General features: G+C 41.0%; 1 protein-coding gene across 1 annotated transcript in view; it reads left to right on the top strand.

The window, feature by feature from the left end:
• The first annotated feature begins 23192 nt into the window (after nucleotides 1-23192).
• Nucleotides 23193-25396, top strand: part of LOC127530061 (usherin-like) — a 49186-nt gene continuing 46982 nt past the window's right edge. Inside the window, exons 1-2 of the mRNA XM_051935747.1 lie at nucleotides 23193-23412; nucleotides 23747-23791. Of these exons, the coding sequence (XP_051791707.1) occupies nucleotides 23388-23412; nucleotides 23747-23791 (70 nt within the window). The 5' untranslated portion in view covers nucleotides 23193-23387. The remainder of the gene's footprint in view (nucleotides 23413-23746; nucleotides 23792-25396) is intronic.

Genomic DNA, 25396 nt, shown 5'->3' with positions numbered 1-25396 from the left:
ACATCTACTTCTGTCTGGCCACTCTGTCATAAAGTAACTACAACCATCAGGAATATTGGAATCTACACTTATTCAGAAAAAACGTAACAGTAAGAGAGAAGTGTAACACTCTTTTCAAACCTATAGTGTATCTCTAACACAACAATAACCAATAACGTGCCAAATTCATCATTTATCTTCATCAAAAAAACACACCTATTATACAGGGTGTCCCAAAAGTCACTATACACTTCCTTTTTTCTATTACGACCACCGTTACAGGGGAAAATTACCTGGAGATGCTGCAGGAGTTTTCTGTGCCACAACTTCAGGTGAGGAGTCACCTTGCTAATGTCTTTTTTCAACAAGATGGAACCCCTTCCCACTTTGCCAGGTTAGTCAGAGATTTCCTGAACATCAAGTTTCCTGACCGATGGATCAGTCGAAGGGGTCCCGCTCCGCGCTCCCCTGACCTTACACCTTGTGACTTTTTTTTGTGGGGCTATATCAAAATCAAGGTGTATGCCACTAAGCCCCGTAACCTGTCACTGCTTGAGGAAAGAATCTGCACGGCCTGCAGCGAGGTCGGGGAAGAGATGCTGCAAAACGTTCAGAGAGGCTTGCGTCCGAAAGTTGCTGAAAGTTGTTGAAAATGGAGGCGCTCGTGTGGAGGTACACAACTAGTCTTCAAGGTGTTGGAATGTGATGGCAATCCTAGCCAGTAAAACTGCAACGACTCCTTTTTTGATGCTAGAAATTTTAATAAACTCAGTTTTTTGTGTAATTTTTAGGAATTTATTAAAGGTGTATAGTGACTTTTGGGATGCCCTTGAACTGAATGCACAACATAACAAAATCAATCCTATGAAAAGTAGTGTATCAAGAAAAAACAGAAAAAAATCATTGCAAAACAATGTGCCCACTAACATTAACCTTAACCTCCATTTGAGACTGCTTTTCACCTGGTTTATATTGTTGAAGTGCGATTCTGATATTAGCCTATGGGTCCATCTATCGAGGATATATAGATATTTAGAGATTATTGGTGGTTTATCTTTTCTTAAAACTGGCTGTTTGAATCAAACCATATTAGCAATAGTTATTGTTGTGTTAGAGATATAGGTTTGAAAATCATGTTACACTTCTCTTTTACTGTTGTTAACAGCCATTTGCTAGGTTTTTAAGTTATATACAGTGCATCCAGAAAGTATTCACAGCACATCACTTTTTCCACATTTTGTTACGTTACAGCCTTATTCCAAAATGGATTAAATTTATTTTTTCCTCAGAATTCTACACACAACACCCCATAATGACAACATGAAAAAAGTTTACTTGAGGTTTTTGCAAATTTATTAAAAATAAAAAAACTGAGAAAGCACATGTACATAAGTATTCACAGCCTTTGCCATGAAGCTCAAAATTGATCTCAGGTGCATCCTGTTTCCCCTGATCATCCTTGAGATGTTTCTGCAGCTTATTTGGAGTCCACCTGTGGTAAATTCAGTTGATTGGACATGATTTGGAAAGGCACACACCTGTCTATATAAGGTCCCACAGTTGACAGTTCATGTCAGAGCACAAACCAAGCATGAAGTCAAAGGAATTGTCTGTAGACCTCCGAGACAGGATTGTCTCGAGGCACATATCTGGGAAAGGTTACAGAAACATTTCTGCTGCTTTGAAGGTCCCAATGAGCACAGTGGGCTCCATCTTCCGTTAGTGGAAGAAGTTCGAAACCACCAGGACTCTTCCTAGAGCTGGCCGACCATCTAAACTGAGCGATCGGGGGAGAAGGGCCTTAGTCAGGGAGGTGATTAAGAACCCGATGGTCACTCTGTCAGAGCTCCAGAGGTCCTCTGTGGAGAGAGGAGAACCTTCCAGAAGGACAACCATCTCTGCAACAATCCACCAATCAGGCCTGTATGGTAGAGTGGCCAGACGGAAGCCACTCCTTAGTAAAAGGCACATGGCAGCCCGCCTGGAGTTTGCCAAAAGGCACCTGAAGGACTCTCAGACCATGAGAAAGAAAATTCTCTGGTCTGATGAGACAAAGATTGAATTCTTTGGTGTGAATGCTAGGCGTCACGTTTGGAGGAAACTTGGCACCATCCCTACAGTGAAGCATGGTGGTGGCAGCATCATGCTGTGGGGATGTTTTTCAGTGACGAGGACTGGGAGACTAGTCAGGATAAAGGGAAAGATGACTGCAGCAATGTACAGAGACACCTTGGATGAAAACCTGCTCCAGAGCGCTCTTGACCTCAGACTGGGGCGACGGTTCATCTTTCAGCAGGACAACGACCCTAAGCACACAGCCAAGATATCAAAGGAGTGGCTTCAGGACAACTCTGTGAATGTCCTTGAGTGGTCCAGCCAGAACCCAGACTTGAATCTGATTGGACATCTCTGGAGAGATCTTAAAATGGCTGTGCACCGACGCTTCCCGTCCAACCTGATGGAGCTTGAGAGGTGCTGCAAAGAGGAATGGGCGAAACTGGCCAAGGATAGGTGTGCCAAGCTTGTGGCATCATATTCAACAAGACTTGAGGCTGAAATTGCTGCCAAAGGTGCATCGACAAAGTATTGAGCAAAGGCTGTGAATACTTATGTACATGGGATTTCTCAGTTTTTTTATTTTTAATAAATTTGCAAAAACCTCAAGTAAACTTTTTTCATGTTGTCATTATGGGGTGTTGTGTATAGAACTCTGAGGGAAAATATGAATTTATTCCATTTTGGAATAAGGCTGTAACATATCAAAAGGTGGAAAAAGTGATGCGCTGTGAATACTTTCTGGATGCACTGTAAACGTTTTCCTAAATCAGCATTTCTCAACCTTTAAGTAGTTTTCATAACAGTTTTAATCGCATCCCCTAACGTTTTTTTGAAACCCTAATAAAATTTATTCCTATATTTTTTGTTGCCGATACACTGCTACAAGTTTAAAATTTCCCTACAAATAGTGAAATTACACTACCTATGGCAACATTCGCACCCCGTTTTTTATTACTTCGTGCCCCCCTAGGGAGGCGCGCCCCACAGTTTGAGAACTGCTGTCCTAAATATGAGTGCATAAGCTATGGGAGGTTCCTATAATCCCTATAAGTTGAATTGAATTGGTATATTCTATTTCTAGCCTCTCTGACTAAACATTATTCTCAATTAGTGATCAGCCTTGCGATGTGTAAGGTGTTAAGGGCACATGGTTGTAAACCGTGCCTTGTGTGTTTTGTGTGCCAAGTAACATAAAAAATAAAGTACTTAATTGAATATGCTGCACTGTACGTTTAAAGCATACAGAAGAAGTAAAGCATCTTTAAGTATAGAAATAACTAAAGTTTTATAAGTAAAAGCTAAGTTTAGAGAAGATGACATTTTTCCTAATGTTTTGCCTTTTATTTTATATGTGTAACAACCTTTTTTCTTTATTCTTGTGTGGATTATTTCCTTTGAATTTTCACTAAAAATTTTAAAACGAACTTTTGGACTGAGAGATTTCTTTCGGCACACGTTTTACCCGTGCTAGAACTTGCCTTACACTCCTGCGGCTACAACTGTTACACTCTGTCATAAGGCCCAGACTCGTGGAGTGCTGCAGTGATGGTTGTCCTTCTGGAAGTTTCTTCCATCTCTCCATAGGTTCTCTGGAGTTTTTCCAGAATGACCATTGGCTTCTTATTTACCTCTTCTTACTAAGGATCTTCTCCCATGATTTTTCAGTTTGGCTAGCTCGAGGAAGAATCTTGGTTCTTCCAAACCTTTTCCTTTGAACAATTATGGAGGGCACAGGTGCTCTTGGGAACCTTTAATGCTGCAGAATCTTGTGTCTCCTTCCTCAGATATGAGCCTCGACCCAATCCCATCTCTAAGCTCTGCAGACACTTCCTTTGTCTTCAGGCCTTGGTTTTTACTCAACTGTGCAGCCTTCTATAGACAGTTGAGTGCCTTTCGTAATCAGGTTCACTCGATTGAATTGACCACAGGTGAACTCCGAAGAAGGTGCAGAAACATCTGAACGATGATCGCTAGAATGAGATGCATTTGAGCCAAATTGCAAATGTCAGAGAAAAGGGTCGGAATACTCGTGTCAATGTTAGATTTCCATTTTTATTTTTTGCAAAATTTGTCAACTACTCCTAAAGTCCTGTTTTTGCTTTGTCTTCCCGGAGTATTGAGTGTTGGTTGATTATAGTAAAACTAGACATTAAGCCCATTACAATAACGGGCGCTAGAACAGTAGTGCATAAACATTAGTAAGAACAGTCTATATTAAATGGCAAGGGACCTTGACCTCATTCTGTTTCTCTGCGTCACTGTATTGTGTGCCTTTAATTTTCTCTCACAGTAATACTGGTTTGTATTTCCGTGAAATGCCCGTAATTTTCTCTGACAGTAATACTGGCTTTGATGTCCGTCATATGCGTTTAATTTTCTGTCACAACAGTGGACAATCAGCAGAGTCTCCCCAGCAACTGATGTAATGTGTGGCATGCAGCTGATAATCGTGCCTGTGGCATCTCTCCAGCAAGTACTGTGCAGTTCCCCAGCAAGTATTTTAATGTGCGCTGGTGTGCAGCTGATTATTGTATGTGTGGCGTGTCCCCAGCAACGGATTTTATGTGCGCAAAAATAAATCTACTTTTAAAAGTCCATCCATCCATCCATTTTCCAACCCGCTGAATCCGAACACAGGGTCACAGGGGTATGCTGGAGCCAATCCCAGCCAACACAGGGCACCAGGCAGGAACCAATCCCAGGCAGGGTGCCAACCCACTGCAGGACACACACCAAGCACACACTAGGGCCAATTTAGAATTGCCAATCCACCTAACCTGCATGTCTTTGGACTGTGGGAGGAAAGTGGAGCGCCCCCATGCAAACACGGGAAGAACATGCAAACTCCATGCAGGGAGGACCCGGGAAGCGAACCCGGGTCTCCTAACTGTGAGGTAGCAGTGCTACCAATGCGTCACCATTACGCCCACTTTTAAAAGTCATTCTATTGTAATATCGTGAAAATTCGTATATTTAGGAAAACCCCTTCAACAACTGACACTTTACACTTTCCCGTGCCAAGCTTCTTAATTGCAAATCTGACATCCTCAGAGTGAACACTTGAACAACAACAAACACTAATCCCACCTCTTTAGGGAAGCTGGTCTCCGTGTCTTAGTACCTGATTTGATTTTTCGTGCCTTATGTTTTAGGTCTTATCTCATTTACCGAAATCCGATTGGATCGGCCGCACGATATTTTATAGGTCCCGCCCTCTCTGTCTTGTGTGATGCGTCAGGCGGCCTTTGAAGCATCTGCTAGAGGCCGGTGAGTCTGCCACTCATTCCGCCCTTCCCTGTACTTCCGTCTTGTCCGTAATATGCGTTTAATTTTCTGTCACAACAGTGGGCAATCAGCAGAGTCTCCCCAGCAACTGATGTAATGTGTGGCGTGTAGCTGATAATCGTGCCTGTGGTGTCTCTCCAGCAAGTACTGTGCAGTTCCCCAGCAAGTATTTAAATGTGTGCTGGTGTGGAGCTGATTATTGTGCACAAAAATAAATCTACTTTTAAAAGTCATCCTATTGTAATATCATGAAAAGTCGTATATTTAGGAAAACTCCATCAACGACTCACACTTTACCGGGCCAAGCTTCTTAATCGCAAATCTGACATCCTCAGAGTGAACACTTGCACAACAACACACACTAATCCCACCTCTTTGAGGAAGCTGGTCTCCGCGTTTCAGTACCCGATTGGATTTTTCGTGATTTTTCATGCCTTATGTTTTAGGTGCTCCCTCATTTCCCGAAATCCGATTGGATCGGCCGCGCAATATTTTATAGGTCTCGCCTTCTCTGTCTTGTGTGACGCGTCAGGCAGCCTTTGAAGCATCTGCTAGAGGCCGGTGAGTCTGCCACTCATTCCGCCCTTCCCTGTACTTCCGTCTTGTCCGTAATATGCGTTTAATTTTCTGTCACAACAGTGGGCAATCAGCAGAGTCTCCCCAGCAACTGATGTAATGTGTGGCGTGTAGCTGATAATCGTGCCTGTGGTGTCTCTCCAGCAAGTACTGTGCAGTTCCCCAGCAGGTATTTTAATCTGTGCTGGCATGCAGCTGATTATTGTATGTGTGGCGTCTCCCCAGCAATGGATTTTATGTGCGCGGCTGCGATTACTCAATCAGCACTCTTCTCAGCAATGATGTCCTTTATTAAAGAGTGCCCCGCGCATACGCACTTCACCAGAAGACACACACACACACACACGGACACATGGACGCACACGGGGATTTTATTAAAGAGGATTATTTTAAAGGAAGTTACCACAAGTCTACAACCTAACAAATTGTGAAAAAAGGGAAGACTTTCTGAAGACACTGTATTTCATTAATATTGCATTTTAGGTATGGCCAGTTGAAGGTGGAAAACAGGAAGGCTAATTTAACAGATTTGCTAATCAAGTACCTAAAAGGAGTGTCAGAAAAGGCTGGGAGATAAGGAGGTAAGTAATAAGAGAATATCTTTTAAAGATCAAATCAAAAGAAGGTAAACTTCCTAACCAATGGGTTTATTTTACAGAAACATTCTGCCATATTTAGCTCCTCACTGAAATTCTCACACATTTTATTGATAGGGGAAACGTAACTGGAAAATGGAGGATTTTTTTCTTTTTTCTTTGTTTGTTGTAGGTTGTGATTGATTTTAATAGCTGCTTCAATATCATACACTACATAGATTTACAGAAGCACTAACCACTACTGGTTTTAGCTTGCATTTGACTTTCTCAGCATAACACAATGAGGTCATTAAACCATCAGACATATTGCATAAAGTCCAATGACTAACTCACCAAACCCACACTGCACCCTCACAACAGTGGCGAAGCAAGAATGTGATGGGTCCTAATACAAAAAAAAAAGACAATTTGGTCACCGTGGGCCCCTCAGTCCTATGTTACCCAGTGCAACTGTCTCACCCAGACTGCCTGTTATGCCACTGCCTCGCAATAGTCAGCAGAGTTCATCTTTGTCAAGTCTAGACAGAATGACTGCTTTCTGTCAAGGCCGGATTGAGACCCTGATGGTCCCCCTGGTGTCAAAGCTCAAAACCAAAATGCCTGTGAAATTTAATAAAATCCAATTTAAAAATCAGACATGTTAATCGTAAAAGCTACCTACAAGGTGAATAATTAACTTTTATGGAATTCTGAAAATGTTAATATCATTAACACCATTGAACTTTTCAATTTGATGTGAAGAAGTCAAGCTTGCGAAACAGAAACAGTGTGGTCACCATAGGCCACTCAGCCCTACACGCCCCAGTGCAACTATACCATCCACACTGCCTGCTGCGCCACTGCCTCACATTAGTCAGTAGGGTTCATCTTTGGGATGACTAGACAAACTGGTTGCTCTCCAAGATCAGATTTAGACTTCCACAGGCACCTGGGTGTCAAAGCTCAAAAAGCCCCCCACCTCACTACCTTGCTCATAAATTATGAACATCACATATACTTACTGAGCAAATTCTTAGCACTAATTCACTAATATTGGGTGGGACTTCCCCTTGCTCTTATAACAGCCTTGGTTCTTCATGGTGTGGATTCCACAATATGTTGAAATATTTCTTTGGAATTGTGGTCCATGTTCCACATTCATGCTGCAAATCTCCCTTTCTACCACCAGTGACTAGGAATGCCACTGATGAACACTGAACTCATTGTCAAGTTCATGAAACCAGTTTGAGATGACTTTTGCTTTGTGAAATGGTGCATTATCATGCTGGAAGTAGACATTAGAAGATGGGTTATGAAGGGATGCACATGGTCAGCAACAATGCTCAGATATTTTTGTGGTATTCAAATGGTGATTAACTGGTATTAACAGGCCCAAAGTGTGCCAAGAAAACATTCCCGGCACCATTACACCATCACCACCAAAATGGACTGTTGACACAAGGCAGATTGAGGTTGGTGCATGGATTCATGCTGCTGGGGCCGAATGCCGACCGTACCATTTGTGTACCTCAAAAGAAATCAAGATTCATGAGACCAGATAAGGTTCCTCCAGTCTTAACTGTATAGTTAGCCTCAGCTTTCTGTTCTTGGCCGACAGAAGTGGAAGCTGATGTGGTCTTCTGCTTCTCAAGCCCGTTCGTCTCAAGGTTCTATGTGTTGTGTATTCCAAGATGCTTTTCTGAACAATTATACAGAGAGGTTATTTGAGTAGCTGTAGCTTTTCTGTCAACTAGAACCAGTATAACCATTCTCCTCTGACCGCTCTCATCAACAAGATGTTTCTAGTTGTATAAACTCCACTCAATGGATGTTTTTTGTTTTTTGCACCATTATGAGTAAACTCTGGAGACTGCTGTGAGTGAGATTACAAGGAGATCGTCAGTTGTGGAAATTATCAAAATTGGCACCAACAATCATGTCGCAGTCAAAATCACTGAGTTCACATTCGCTTTATGGTTCTTTACTGAGTTGTGTGGTCCCTCGTAGAACTATTTCTTGAAAAAGCGCCATTTCATTCAGGGAAGGGTTCTCTGCATATGAACCTGGTTCTTTATGCTTTGAAAAACTTTCTAATTTTCAGGGTTACCATTTCCTATGACATTACAAAGAGGACATCTTATGGAAAGCTTGCTTTTTACAAAATATTGTTACAGACAGGTTGGCTGGCATCCCTGATGGGATCAATGGCTTTTTACTAGGTTGAGATGTCTTTATTATGGAGGGACAATGTGGTTGCTGATGCCTTTCCTGACCAGGAGGCCATGTTGGTGGAAGCATTGAGGAGATTGCCTCTCTGGGCCTTGTATTACCCCAGTCCTCTGGGGACAGCAGTACCCTGGTGGAGTTCCCATTTGTAATCCTAAATTTGTAATTATCACCTGAAAAAGTAATAGTCTCTTCTACAAGGACAATCTTTGAAAGTGAAATATACCCTCCTAGGACCTGGCGTCCACATATGCGGACATCACATTTTGAGTTGTCTAGACCACAATACTAAATTTTTCTCTACAAGGACCTGATATCCACTTACGAGGACATTATACTGCCACTTGGTGGTGGCAGAAGAGTATTTCTCATTGCAGGTTAGATTCAAGATGGCCGACAACACACCCAGAAGTTCAGATGGCAACTCCCAAGCCAAACTTCGACCAGGTAAAAAATTCAATCACATTTCGTGGCTGATTCTTGTTCAGATATGTATAAAAGTGTTCAATGTTTGTTATGGAAGTCAGATTTTACAAAAGTTAGTAACTGTAACGATTTACCATGCCGCTAAACATGTGGTACACGTATGTGGACAGAGGGACTTAGTTTTGTTAGCTTTGTTGACAATGTTCTCAAATGTGGACAGAGGGAGTTATATGTTATCATAAATGCTAGCCACATGTGCTAGTAAAATGTGATAATGAAATTGCATTTTTGGATGATTTAGGTAGAAAACAATAGTTTATTACAGTACAAACTGATATAGCATGTTTTATAAATAAATCTCCATAGTTTTTTATTTCATTTTTCTCATGATGTTTTTTCCAGAGCGTTATTCTCTCACAAGAGTAATGGAGTTACTTGGGTTAATTGGTGGAGACAACTCAGAGGTGGAAGATTTGTCAGACATTGACGATCCCGTGGGGGATGCTGAATATCAACCCCCACGACAGGAGCTAAGCAGCAGTGAGGAGGACAGTAGTGGGTGTGAGGACCCCATTCCACAGCCCTCTCAGCTTATCAGGGGACGTAAACGTCTCCGTGATGAATATGAAGGATATCATACAGATCGTGACATTGCCAGATCACGCACTCCCAGACGTCACTCTCGGACACAGCAAGATGAGGCTGATGTCTCAGACAATGTCCCTGAAGAGACAACACCAGGACCAAGCCATCAAGAACAGTCCAAGAAAGGGTGTGGGATGCAATGGAAGGCTTCTCCGCTAACACCAAATCAAGCCCAGTTTGAGCATGAGGAAGAAACTGTGCAGGACAGAGAGGGCTGGACCCCACTGGACTACATAGAGCAGTATATTGATAAAGATTTAATGAAAATGATTGCAGATTGCTCTAATGCTACATCACTGGCTAGTAGTGGGAACCCACTCAACACATCAACTGATGAAATTTATCATTTTTTGGTGCCTGTATTTTGATGTCTTGCGTACCGTATCCTGCAATCAGGATGTACTGGTCCAAAACCTTGAGATTCCATGCCATCGCTGAAAAGTTCACACGTGACAAATTCTTCAGACTGAGGCAATCACTCAAAGTGCTTATTGATGATGATGTTCCAGAGGATCTGAGAAAGTGTGATAAATTCTGGAAGGTGAGGCCTTTTCTGAACCGCATTCTGAAAGGCTGCAAATCTCAGGCTCGCCCAGAATGCGTTTCCATTGATGAGCAGATGATTCCATTTACAGGAGCTTGTCCGTGTCGACAATATCTGCCAATTAAGCCAAACCCAGTTGGCATAAAAAACTTTGTTTGCGCAACAGCAGATGGTATTGTGCTGGACTTTGACATTTATCAAGGGGCACCTGCACTCCTTGAGCAGGTTGAAGAACCAGAGGATCTGGATTTGGGAGGCTTGGTCATAGATCGTCTGTCTGAAATGCTGCATCCTAATACAAAGGTTTACTGTGATCGGTTCTTCATGTCCATCCAAGGTGTGGAACGCATGATGAAGAAGCAGATGTATGTAACTGGTACAGTTATGAAGAATCGGGTCGCTGCAGCAGTACAGAAGCTACCAACTGACAAAACAATGAAAAAGAACGGAAAAGGGACCTCAGCACAAGTTACCACTGATGAAGGAAAGATTTGCGTGGTGAAGTGGTATGACCACAAACCCGTATTGATGATGTCTGCTGTTCATACTAGAGAGCCAGAAGACACCTGCCAGAGATGGGACAAAAAAATAAAACGATACGTGACCATCTCGCGACCAAGTATTATCCGTGAATACAACTCCAAGATGGGTGGAGTTGACCTTGTCGATAGAATGATGAGTTACTATCGCATGAGTGGCCGTACAAAGAAATGGACACTGCGGAGGCTAATGCACTTTACAGATCTGGCTGTAGCCAACAGCTGGCTACAGTACCGCAAAGACCTTACTGTATGTGGCACACCAAAGAAGAACATCATGCAGTTTCTTGAATTTCGCATGGAAGTGACCATGACCTTCTTGGCTCAGCATGCCAATGACAGCTCTGACTTTTCAGCGCAGGAAGATGACGCAGATGTGTTAATCCAAGGGAAAAAGCATCCAGTGAAGGCAGTGCCCCATGTCTCATTCCGCAGGAAGGCTAATGCACATCTGCCAGAGGTTGCAAAAGTGAAGAATGCAGCGCGCTGCAGAGCAAAAGGCTGCTCAGGGAAAACTCGAGTGAAGTGTGTTACATGCAAGGTGTTCCTCTGCTTACAGGCAGATCGCAACTGTTACACAGCCTTTCACACATAAGTGCAAACATGTTCTCACGGGGGAAAAAAGTTTGAAGTAGCAGTTTTAGAGTGAAATGTTTCGTGTTTCATGCGATGTTCAGAAATCTTTTTCTTTTTTTACTTTGTTGCAGACATACGTCTTCCTGTAACTGTTAGCAGCACTTCAAATAAGCCATATTGCTCAAAGGGGCACAATTGTTGTTTCTCATTTTGTTTTTGTACTCAGGAAAAATGCTGCTGTGTTCAGACACCAAATAAAGAGTTTTGCACATCATTACTCAATTGTGGCTTTATAGTGTTCTATCGAAATTTAAACGAATGTCCACATACAGTGGGGCAAAAAAGTATTTAGTCAGCCACCAATTGTGCAAGTTCTCCCACTTAAAAAGATGAGAGAGGCCTGTAATTTTCATCATAGGTATACCTCAACTATGAGAGACAAAATGAGAAAAAAAAATCCAGAAAATCACATTGTCTGATTTTTGAAGAATTTATTTGCAAATTATGGTGGAAAAAAAGTATTTGGTCAATAACAAAAGTTCATCTCAATACTTTGTTAGATCTCCAGATCTCCTCTAGAGCAGTGATGTTTTGGGGCTGTCACTGAGCAACACGGACTTTCAACTCCCTCCAAAGATTTTCTATGGGGTTGAGATGTGGAGACTGGCTAGGCCACTCCAGAACCTTGAAATGCTTCTTACGAAGCCACTCCTTCGTTACCCGGGCGGTGTGTTTGGTATCATTGTCATGCTGAAAGACCCAGCCACGTTTCATCTTCAATGCCCTTGCTGATGGAAGGAGGTTTTCACTCAAAATCTGACGATACATGGCCCCATTCATTCTTTCCTTTACACGGATCAGTCGTCCTGGTCCCTTTGCAGAAAAACAGCCCCAAAGCATGATGTTTCCACCCCCATGCTTTACAGTAGGTATGGTGTTCTTTGGATGCAACTCAGCATTCTTTCTCCTCCAAACACGACGAGTAGAGTTTTTACCAAAAAGTTCTATTTTGGTTTCATCTGACCATATGACGTTCTCCCAATCCTCTTCTGGATCATCCAAATGCTCTCTAGCAAACTTCAGATGGGCCTGCACATGTACTGGCTTAAGCAGAGGGACACGTCTGGCACTGCAGGATTTGAGTCCCTGGCGGCGTAGTGTGTTACTGATGGTAGCCTTTGTTACTTTGGTCCCAGCTCTCTGCAGGTCATTCACTAGGTCCCCCCGTGTGGTTCTGGGATTTTTGCTCACCGTTCTTGTGATCATTTTGACCCCACGGGGTGAGATCTTGCGTGGAGCCCCAGATCGAGGGAGATTATCAGTGGTCTTGTATGTCTTCCATTTTCTAATAATTGCTCCCACAGTTGATTTCTTCACACCAAGCTGCTTACCCATTGCAGATTCAGTCTTCCCAGCCTGGTGCAGGTCTACAATTTGGTTTCTGGTGTCCTTTGACAGTTCTTTGGTCTTGGCCATAGTGGAGTTTGGAGTGTGACTGTTTGAGGTTGTGGACAGGTGTCTTTTATATTGATAACGAGTTCAAACAGGTGCCATTAATACAGGTAACGAGTGGAGGACAGAGGAGCCTCTTACAGAAGAAGTTACAGGTCTGTGAGAGCCAGAAATCTTGCTTGTTTGTAGGTGACCAAATACTTATTTTCCACCATAATTTGCAAATAAATTCTTTAAAAATCAGACAATGTGATTTTCTGGATTTTTTTTCCCTCATTTTGTCTCTCATAGTTGAGGTATACCTATGATGAAAATTACAGGCCTCTCTCATCTTTTTAAGTGGGAGAACTTGCACAATTGGTGGCTGACTAAATCCTTTTTTGCCCCACTGTATGCGGACATCATTTTTCTCAGAAACTATACATCAGGTAAAATGATAATTCTTTGTTTTAATATTTATCAGGTCCCAATCATCCCAAATAGCAAAGAGAAATTAAAAATGCATGCCATGAAAGAGTTCGGGTCTTAGGAGGATACACAAAAAATGAAAAAGTTTGCATGGTCCCATTTGGTTTCATTTAAATATCCAAACGTTTAGTCTGTATTCCTATCAAAATACTGAATCCTTAAAGGAAACATCTTCACTGCAAGATGATTGTGCACATTAGTAGCCAAACCATAAGGTGGAATGCCTGCCATTCTGTTTTTCACAGTTTTAGCTAAACCACTGACTTCAGTATTGCTTCTCATATTCCACATGAGTCCGGAAAAATGTTCTTCATTATAGCACTTGTTCAATCTGTTGATTAATAACTGCTCTGACATTTAATACAGTTAGATGCTAAAGATCCTTCAGCAGACGAAATGATCTCCTCACTGGTTCCAGGATGCACAATGACATTTGAGGTCTTCAACAAACTATTTGCACTTTGAACGTTCGTTTTAAGTTTTTTCGTTTCCACGTGTGCTTCGAAATTTTGAATATCTTTGTTTGCAACTGAAACAAAACATGCCTGCCCTACAAACAGTACATTCCATCTCGAATTCTTAAACGACCATTTTGAAAACAGATGTATTTCTTTTTAAGTTTCTTCATAAGTTTACATGTATCTTTTGTTTTTACAGAAATCCAATCTCATTATCGCTCAAAAAGAAGTTTGTAGTACCAAAAGAATGCTCAGGTCTGTAGATCACGTTACGCTAGTGCTGGCTGCTGTTTGGTTTGCATCTGCTTTGTATGGATTGAAACCAAATTCTAGAAGGATTGTGCACCACTGGGGATGCTGGCATGACTTCTTGAAACAATAAACTAACTTCAAGAGACCACGTTAACATATCCTCCAGAAGTTCATGATTTTTTATTGAAAACTTGGATAATTTCGTTGTTTATGGGAATCTGCCTGGACTTTTATTTTACTAGCTGGGCAAAAGAGGACATAAGGTAACTCTACAAACATGTCCATCCATCCATTGTCCAACCCGCTGAATCTGAACACAGGGTCACGGGGGTCTGCTGGAGCCAATCCAAGCCAACACAGGGCACAAGGCAGGGAACCAATCCCGGGCAGGGTGCCAACCCACCGCAGTCTACAAACATGTGGTAAACAAAAATAAAAACTTTAATAAATGGTAGGCTACCCAGCAGGATACTAACAGATGAAGAAAGCCAAGACCTAGCCTGAGTATGCAGGAAGAATGAAAATCAGGAAGCTAATGGTGTTTCTAAATCTATTATCATCTATCCATCCATCCATCCATTATCTAACCCGCTGTATCCTAACACAGGGTCACGGGAGTCTGCTGGAGCCAATCCCAGCCAACACAGAGCACAAAGCAGGAACAAATCCCGGAGCTGGGCGCCAGCCCACCACAGGGCACACACACCCACCACACACTAGGAACAATTTAGGATCACCAATACACCTAACCTGCATGTCTTTGCACTGTGGGAGGAAACCCAACCCATGCAGACACGGGGAGAACATACAAACTCCATGCAGGGAGGACCCGGGAAGTGAACCCAGGTCTCCTTACTGTGAAGCAGCAGTGCTACCACTGTGCCACCGTGCCCCTATTATCATCTATTCACGGTTATTGTTGGAAACTAATACGGATCTAAATAAACAACTTATTGGTATTTCACAAATCTATTACCATCTATGCACGGGTATTTACCGTATGGGTCTAAAGAAATTAAGGTCCTTTCTGGAACCTTCATGTTGCTGGGTCTTTTCAGAGCCAAAAATGGTTCCCCTATGGCATTGTCCCGAAGAACCGCACTGGCACCTTGAGTGTTGCGGCAGGGATGTGTGCTGAATATTGGATTGCTGTGAGTACCTGTGCTGTCGATGAAAACATGTGCATCGTCCCATGGTGTGCAACCAAGTCACCCTGATAGTAGATCTGGCCATGCTTTCCATACACTTCCCTGAATTTGTATCGAGGGAGCTGAGTACACTCTTAAAAATAATGCTTCTTTAATGCCACTTTCTAGTTCTTTACTAGATTACAGTAATCCCTCCTCCATCGCGGGGGTTGCACTCCAGAGCCACCCGCGAAATAAGAAAATCCGCGAAGTAGAAACCATATGTTTATATGTTTATTTTTATATTGTTATGCTTGGGTCACAGATTTGCACAGGAAAACACAGGAGGCTGTAGAGAGACAGGAACGTTATTCAAACACTGCAAACAAACATTTGTCTCTTTTTCAAAAGTTTAAACTGTACTCCATGACAAGACAGAGATGACAGTTCTGTCTCACACTTAAAAGAATGCAAACATATCTTCCTCTTCAAAGGAGTGCGCATCAGGAGCACATCATGTCACAGAGATAGAGAAAAGCAAACAAATCAATAGGGCTGTTTGGATTTTAAGTATGCAAAGCACCGCGGCACAAAGCTGTTGAAGGTGGCAGCTCACACCCCCTCCGTCAGGAGCAGACAAAGAGAGAGAGAGAGAGACAGAGTTTGTTTTTCAATCAAAAATCAATACGTGCCCTTCGAGCTTTTAAGTATGCGAAGCACCGTGCAGCATGTCGCTTCAGGAAGCAGCTGCACAAAAGATAGCAACGTGAAGATAATCTTTCAGCATTTTTAGACGAGCGTCCGTATCGTCTAGGTGTGCGAACAGCCCCCCTGCTCAATCCCCCTATGTCAGGATCAGAGAAAGTCAGCGCAAGACAAAGAGAAAAGTAAGCTGGGTAGCTTCTCAGCCATCTGCCAATAGCGTCCCTTGTATGAAATCAACTGGGCAAACCAACTGAGGAAGCATGTGCCAGAAATTAAAAGACCCATTGTCCACAGAAATCTGCGAACCAGCAAAAAATCCGCGATATATATTTAAATATGCTTACATATAAAATCCGCGATGGAGTGAAGCTGCGAAAGGCGAAGCGCGATATAGCGAGGGATCACTGTATGTGGTTTCTCATAGAACTATTGCTTCATCAAGTACCATTTCATTCTGGGATGGTCCTTTGCTTATGAAGTTGGTTCTTTGTGCTTTGAAAAAGTTCCTTATATATGTAGAAAAAAAAACTGAAATCTCTAATGAATGGCAGGCTAACTTGGAGGATACTAACAGATTAAGAACACCTGAACTGAGCCTGTGTGATTGTATGCTGCAAGAGCGCTTTCATGACCCATTGGTGTTTCACAAACATGTTGCCATCGATTCTTGGGTATTTACTGTATGGAGTCTATTGTGGATCTGGAAAAATGAAGGTTCTTTCTGGATGGGTCTTTTGGGAGATCAAATGTTTCCCATATGGCATTGCTCTGAAGAACCAGTCTGGTACCTTAATTTTTAAGATTGATGTGCTGTTAACATATCTCTCCATCTAAATTCCTGGCTAATTGTCTATGGAGTTTTAAGAGATGGCTATATAAGAATCAATTAATCTAGCCTTAAAAATCACAATAATTCTTCTGCACTGCTTTGCAAAATAAAAGTAAAAACTAAATTTAAAAAAACCCTTTTGTTTACAAAGCTATGTGTGTTTCAGTTCTCTATATGTTAGCCAGTAACTACGTCTGAGGAGATTAATGAAAGGCCATGTCAGCACGTATATGTACATGGGAAAAAAATTACATTATTCCTACAAATGAAATAAAATAAAAAAACGAAAGTTACACATGCGTTACAAACATGGGTTAAAACAGTGCATCTTAAACTTTCTCTGATTTTATAGCATGAGAGTAACGCTTTCTTTGTTTGTGGGTTTATTATTGTTTATATTTTGAATTCGATTAATATGGGGGCACCACAATAATCCGGCTCGGTAGTGCGCAATTTAGCCAGAACATCGAGGTAAACGTTACTCTTTCTGAAAAATGCCTTGCTGGCTTCTTTAAAGACCACAGAGAAGTCGGGACTACGCGCTTGTACTTCTCATGCAAAGGACGGCACCAGTGTTGTACTTCACGGTGTCCCCGTCACTGCATTGGAGACATTGGGACTCACGCACAGAGTTTCAAGCGTAATCTCCTCTGCAACCCTTTTCTTAGAGCGACTCTCCTATTCGTCCTGGACGGATCGCCAGTCCATCACCCCGTAAATGAAATAAACAGATGTTCACACCAGCTTGATCCCATTCAGGGTCGCGGGGTTAGAGTCTACCCCAGGTCGCACTTTTAGGAAGGCGTGAACGAACCATGGACTGAGCGTCAGCACGTCACTGAGCAAGCTAAAGCACATCCGACGCATGAGCACTTTTGTAACTGAGACTGAAGCTAACTAATATAATTTCAAAAAGTGTGGGGGGTGGGGGTGGGGGGGGTGACGTCACCCTAAAATAAAAAAACATAAATAAATCAATGTGGACACTACTGGTGCGGCACCTGCGCTTGTTGATCGTGTCACCGTGTTGCTTCTTTAAACACATAAATGAATACCGTCAAAAATATGACTAAAGGCCATTTTTGCTGTGATTTCCTGTAGTCATCTGTTTAGCGTCGCCGACCAAAGCTTCCTTACTTGTACTTACCGCTTTACACTTGAATGAACGCGGCTAAGATCAAAGGAGTGTCAGTAGGCCATTTAGATGAACGAATGGACGGACTTCTCCATGCTGGCTCCACAGGCAAACTGCTCTTCACAATTCGCTGTTTTTACCACGTAAAATATTCAGCATCGTGTGTCACTTGCTTTAGTGCTCGTTCTTACATTTCAGTTGTGGTTTTTCGTGTAATTCTGTATACAAAAATATTTTGTAAAGATGAAAAAGTCCCTGAAATTACAATACATTTCCCATACGTTATACTATATAATATAAGCTAAAATCTTGATTTTTTAGTACATTAAACTTAACTTTTTTCCAAAACACGAATAAGGTATCTGCAATAGATCAATTAAAGTACTTCGAATTGAAAGTATATGACACAAATAAACACTTAAATTAGACATCTGCTAAGCCTCTGGTTTATTAGAGTCCTCTTGAAGAATTGTCTGCGGAGCAAGTGCGCTTTCTTCTGGCAAAAATTCTCAATACGTTTCCTACACCATACGTTCCTGCACGTCATTCCAATTCCAGAGTGTGGTGACTAATTCCTGCTTTCTAGCCCCCAAATTAATTTTCCTCATATTTACAAATATCTTCCTGTAGCTCCTTTATTTCAGAACCACTCTCAAACGCTGAGTTTCGTGATGTGTAAAATGTTCAGCTAGACATTACATTTTGAAAATATTGATAACCCCAAAGAATGGTCATATAGGTGCTTGCACGTGAAAATTGTGTATTCACCTCTAGTATGATGTGCCTGAACAAAATTAAAAAGCACGCCCGGTTCGAGGGGGCCATTTAGCCATGCTAATCCTTCACTCTCCCAAAGTTGTTGGGCACACTTTTACAATTTGGAAGTTTGAGGACTTTATCGCACCAAGCACCGCCAAACTTCCACTTAGATTATTCCACTATACGAGTACAGTACATTAGATTAAATGAGTCCCATTTTGTAAGGTTTCACTGTTGTTTCTATTATAATTATTATTATTGATACAAATTCATCGGTTATTATTTTTGCAAATTTATGGGAATATTGGTCGGAGGGGAGATTAAAACCTGATAAAATTAAGTAATATGAACTGCGTACTGAGTTTTACACACATAAATGGATATTGCATTAATAAAAATCATACTTTCTACGTTCACGGTCATTTCGGATTCTCCATTATTCTCGATTCTTCAAGCTTGTATTAACTGATTTAAAAGATAAAGTTTAAATCAGCCATTTCTAAGTTATTGGCTGATCCTCCTGCTCCAAAATGATACGAGATAACGTAACTGTATCAAAGCATCAAACGTGGCCGCCTGCAGGCACCTCTTGTCCAAAATGCCATGTAAGGAAACCGACCGGCAATTTCTATTCTGAAACTGGATCGTGTAGTTCGTCATAACCCTAATTTTGTGAATTTCCCCCTGGGATTAATAAAGTATCTATCTATCTATCTATCTATCTATCTATCTATCTATCTATCTATCTATCTATCTATCTATCTATCTATTATATAGTGCCTTTCACATATCTATCTATCTATCTATCTATCTATCTATCTATCTATCTATCTATCTATCTATCTATTATATAGTGCCTTTCATATCTATCTATCTATCTATCTATCTATCTATCTATCTATCTATCTATCTATCTATCTATCTATCTATCTATCTATCTATCTATCTATCTATTATATAGTGCCTTTCACATATCTATCTATCTATCTATCTATCTATCTATCTATCTATCTATCTATCTATCTATCTATCTATCTATCTATTATATAGTGCCTTTCATATCTATCTATCTATCTATCTATCTATCTATCTATCTATCTATCTATCTATCTATCTATCTATCTATTATATAGTGCCTTTCATATCTATCTATCTATCTATCTATCTATCTATCTATCTATCTATCTATCTATCTATCTATCTATCTATCTATCTATCTATCTATTATATAGTGCCTTTCACATATCTATCTATCTATCTATCTATCTATCTATCTATCTATCTATCTATCTATCTATCTATCTATCTATCTATCTATCTATCTATTATATAGTGCCTTTCATATCTATCTATCTATCTATCTATCTATCTATCTATCTATCTATCTATCTATCTATCTATCTATCTATCTATCTATCTATCTATCTATCTATCTATTATATAGTGCCTTTCACATATCTATCTATCTATCTATCTATCTATCTATCTATCTATCTATCTATCTATCTATCTATCTATCTATCTATCTATCTATCTATCTATCTATTATATAGTGCCTTTCATATCTATCTATCTATCTATCTATCTATCTATCTATCTATCTATCTATCTATCTATCTATCTATCTATCTATCTATCTATCTATCTATCTATCTATCTATCTATCTAGCGCCTTTGCTTGACAAAGTACTTCATTCTGGGAAGGTTGTTTTTTCGCATAGGGAATTAGTTCTTTGCCTTGTAAGAAGGTTCCCAATAACGTGGACGGAGCAGAAATCTTTAAAATGTACGCTACCTGCCAGGGTGTTAATGATCAAGAAACTCCATACTCAGCCTCTGGTATTTTATGCAGCTAGAGTCCTTTCAAAAATTAAGAACCCGATAGTGTTTCATAATTCTGTTATTATCTGTTCGAGGCTATTGGTGGAAACTATTAAGGATCAAAATAAATAAGGTTCATTCGGGAACTTTTGATGGCTCTTTTGAAGAAACAAAAACGTCTCCACCATCGTAGGTCTCGGAGAAGCCACTTTGGTACCGTTACTTTTAAGAGTGTGAACAGGGTGCCAGGCCATTGTCACAAGAAGTTGAATTATCAACAGCTATTTAACCGAACTCTGACGTCTATTGAAGGAAAACTGGAGCAACATGAAGAAAGCCTACGCACACATGGGAATAACGTGCAAACTCCTCATAGACAACGACCGCTCCCGTTGGATGCTGCATGACTGAAGCTGTGAGGTTGTAGCGCAAGCCAAAGCGTCTCTTGTCAGAAGATCCTGAAGCGGGAGAGGCGGGATATAAACATTTCTTTGCAGTAGTTTTCTAGAAATCGGAATGTAAGTTAATAGTAATGTCTGAGAATACTTTGATCGGTGGTGGGTCCGTCTGGATTTCAAGAATTCGGATTAAACAGAAAAATGAATGGACATGTCTGAGCTCAAAAGTGACGCAATGCCCTCGAGACACCTTCTTGGTTGAAGGAGAGAGCCTGTTTATGGCGTCTTTGAAGAAGAGATATCAAATTTAGAAGTGTGGGCGACTTGTTTTCAATCCTATCTTTTGTAAAAATTGATCTATTTGTAGGAATGATTACAATAAAATTATTAAAATAAGATAAAAAAAGAAAAGATCTCAAATTCGCCAAGGATTAAAGGGTCCATCCTGCGTGGCTTTCCTCAAACTGTCCAAAGACAGGCAGGTTAGGTGAATTGGCGGTGCTAAATTGGGCTGTGTGTGTTTGCCCTGCGTCCTGCTGAGGGTGTGATCCTGCCTTGCACTCTATGCTAGCTGGGACAGGCTCCGTCCCAACTCTCCGACCCTGGTTAGGAAATGACAAGAGACAATGCTTTTATTTAAGGTGACTTATTGTGATTCAATCGGCCCCATTTCTTTTTCTTTTACCAACTGGAGACCAGGCAGGCCGGCAAAGTGATTTGCTCAGTGTAACTTAGCGTCAGTAGCGGGTTTGAGCCCACAACCGCAACGTTTGAACTACCAAGCCTTAACCTACACCACGCCGCCTGCCTGCCTGTTTATATATATATATATATATATATATATATATATATATATATATATATATATATATCCATCCATCCGCGCAGTGGTAGTGCTGCTGCTTTGCAGTAAGAGACTGTGGAAGATTGTGGTTTCGCTTCCCAGTTCCTCCCTGTGTGGATATCGCTTTGAGTACTAAGAAAAGCGCTATATAAATGTAATGAATTATTATTATTATTATTTAATCCGTTTTCAAACCCGCTGAATCCGGATCTGCTGGAGCCAATCGCAGCCAACACAGGGCACAAGGCAGGAACCAATCCCGGGCAGGGTGCCAACACACCGCAGGACTCTCTCTCTCTCTCTCTATATATATATATCCATCCATCCATTCATCCATCCATTTTCCAACCCGCTGAATCCGAACACAGGGTCACGGGGGTCTGCTGGAGCCAATCCCAGCCAACACAGGGCACAAGGCAGGAACCAATCCCGGGCAGGGTGCTAACCCACCGCAGGACTATATATATATATATATATATATGTGTGTGTGTGTGTGTGTGCGCGTGTGTGTGTGTGCGCGCGCGCATTCCAATCATAAGAAACCACTTTTTACGTTTGTAGTGGTTTAGAACTAAGAACACAGCATAATTCCCCTATTTCACCAAAATCAAGTCGGTGTCTTTCTTTACGCCATAATTTGTCAGGCATTTCTGGAAGTGCGTGCTAAGACGTATTTGTCTGCACGTTTAACCGCGATTTTCATTTTTGTGGTGTAAAACTGAGACAATATAATCATTTCCCTACTTTGTCAACAAAATTAATTCAGTTATTTTCTATACATTTTAAATCTTACGCATTTCTGGATCGGTTGTTAGCACGTACTTGCCCGTACCAAACCACTTAAAAACATCATGTTCACTTATGTAAAACCAAAATCCATGATCCATGATCCACTTTCATCATTAAAATCAATTTAGTCTCTTTCTTTACAATCCTATATTATAATGTAAAAGACAGGCAGTTCTGGAATTACGGGCTAACACGTTCCGAGCCACGTGAAACCATGTTTTTCATTTTTTTAGCTGCGTAAACCCCGAGGTAATATATATATTTTTTCTCTAGACACTTCTGTTACAAAAATCAATTCGGTCTCTACCTTTACATCCATATATATGTATGTATTTCTGGAACTGAGATGCTACCACGTCTCTCCCTTGCACACATGTCCTCCTATACTCACAGTATAAAACTTCAAACAGAAGAGATGAGCCTCTCAGTGGAAAGTATTGGACGCTAAACGTCTATGAGAGACGCAGAAGAACCTGCACCTCTAAACTTTAGACAAGGATAAGGCAGGACCGCCTGCTGATGAAGATTTCTCAAGCGGAGACTTCAGGTGCGCGTATAGCGTCCACTGTAGGCGACAGGTGAAATTGACAGGATTCAGCCTCTGTTCAATGACACAAAAAAAGAATTAACTGATGTTATGACGTAATAATAGCACCACATAGGAAAACGAGGATTTGGGTCGGCAGCCTTCTGAAAAAAAAAAAAAAACAACTAGGTGGAGCATCTTAACTTTCACTGTAAGCTGAATCAGTGTGTAAGCTTTGGAAGTTTTTTTTTTTTTTTGGCATTCCTTCTATATAACGACACGGTAGCAATAAATAGCCTCCAAACGATGTCGAGCAGCATATGATCTCCCGCCTCTAACTTTTCTATTTAAGTGGCGCTACTTGCTTTACTTCTTGCACTTTGATAAGCGCAAAGATGAGTCGCCTACTAACGTGCGTGGGTAAGTCAGGAAGTTCTCCAAACAATGCTGACTTACTTAACTCGGTGAATATGTGTTAATCTTTTAAACACTCGCACAATTAAGGACGTAGCATTCAATTTGTCTGTGGCATCGACTCCGGACCCACGGGAACCCGTTTTCAGAGTTGAGAGTTCAGTAATGGGATGGATAGCTTAAACAGATGAATACATTTTTGCCTTTATCCTCACGTTGGACGTAATGCAAGTTAACGGATCAATGCTTCTGATGGTTACAAGGTTTATCCAAAAATCCAAATATCCATCTTCTAAACAACATAATTTATATATCTATACTTTTTTTTTTCATTTTTTAGCACTCTTCATTCTGCTGGAGGCACATACTATGGTTACACTGGCAGGTAAGGGTTTTTTTTTTTTTTTTACATTTCTGCCACTTTTGCTGCTCTTTCTTATTATTGTCTTCAGGCTGATGCTGACTGAGACTTATACTGTAATGTTCCAGTGCCAAGGACTGTACAGTTTCTTCCTACATCCTGTCGGTATCTTTACATTCCCGAGATCTTCTATTCCATCTTCTTACGTGTTCCAGCATCACGGAGCTTGTTGGAGCAACGTTGCTATTCACTTTGTCGCTCCTGACAAAACGCTAATTAGCGTTCTGTTAATTGTTGAATGTCCACTAAATTGTTTGCATTAGGTATCTTTTGTATTATTGTTCAGTCATTTTTTTGATGTTTCAGCTAATGTGTCTGCAATGCTTGCCGCTTTTACGTCATGATCTTAGATACGCTGACACAGGAGCGCGCATACACACGCTGTCCATGAATCCCTCCCTGAAACGTTTGTGGCATGAAAGCCTGAATATCTGGAAAGAACAATGCAAAGACTTACGACAGTGTTTTGACTCGATTAAACCTGCCTGGAGAATAGGTGGATTGGCGATTCTAAATTGGCCCTAGTGTGTGCTTGGTGTGTAGGTGTGTTTGTGTGTGTCCTGCGGTGGGTTGGCACCCTGCCCGGGATTGGCTCCAGCAGACCCCCGTGACCCTGTGTTCGGATTCAGCGGGTTGGAAAATGGATGGATGGATGGAGAACTTGACAATACAGAAAATTCTTAAACTCGATTCATTAAAATTCAGAGTTCAAAGAGCACTATACGTGCAACACAGGTAGCAGCCTTGGCCAGATAGGAAGTCCATCACAGTTACGAAAACGATTATTGACTTAATTAGTACCGGGGAGTCGGAGAGGAGTTAACGCCGGAGTGGAGGAAAACTCACACACAGTCAAGGATTAACCCACAGACGCTAAACGCCAGGATTACAAATTCAATACACGGGATCCGTTTATTCGTTGGATGTATGCATTTATAAAGTTAAGTTACGAAATTTCTTTTTCGAATTTTATCAATAAATCTTGTAGCATATAGGAGATGTAATATTAAACGGGAGGCGATGGTTTAATAAAAGCGAAATAACCTTTGCATTTCTAAGCCCAGGTGCCACATTTTCGACCTTATTTTTGTGGTTTCGTCTTTCTCTAGTCAAGCAAGTTATACAACCAAAATGCTCAAAAAATAAACACATTTTTATATTTCGTTTACAGGCTTATTTTAAGGTGGTCGATTGTTTGCGCATTCGTTGTGTGTAACAGAGAGTATTTCTATACTTACTGTGTTCCTATTGCCGATGCCTTCCAGAACTAGAGAAAAACACGGGCGTACAACACTTATGACAACACCATCCTTGAGGCCCCAAAAAGGGACGAAAATTCAGAAGCAAAACTTGTACCGATGACACCATACTCACTAAAATTCGTTTAGGAGAAGGAAACGGAGATTTATTTGACCGAATTATAATTATAATAATAACAATAATAATAATAATAATTATTATTATTGATGTTGTTGTTGCGGTTATTTTTTATTATAGTAAAGATACAGTTCAATATTTCAGGGTACTTGTGTTTCCTACGGGAGTCTTGGATTTTTTTTTTTCTTCTGC

Source organism: Erpetoichthys calabaricus, chromosome 1, assembly GCF_900747795.2.
Source record: "Erpetoichthys calabaricus chromosome 1, fErpCal1.3, whole genome shotgun sequence".
Taxonomy (NCBI): Eukaryota; Metazoa; Chordata; class Cladistia; order Polypteriformes; family Polypteridae; genus Erpetoichthys; species Erpetoichthys calabaricus.
The sequence above is the reverse complement of the archived record's forward strand: the minus strand, read 5'-3'. Positions and strand labels throughout refer to the sequence as shown.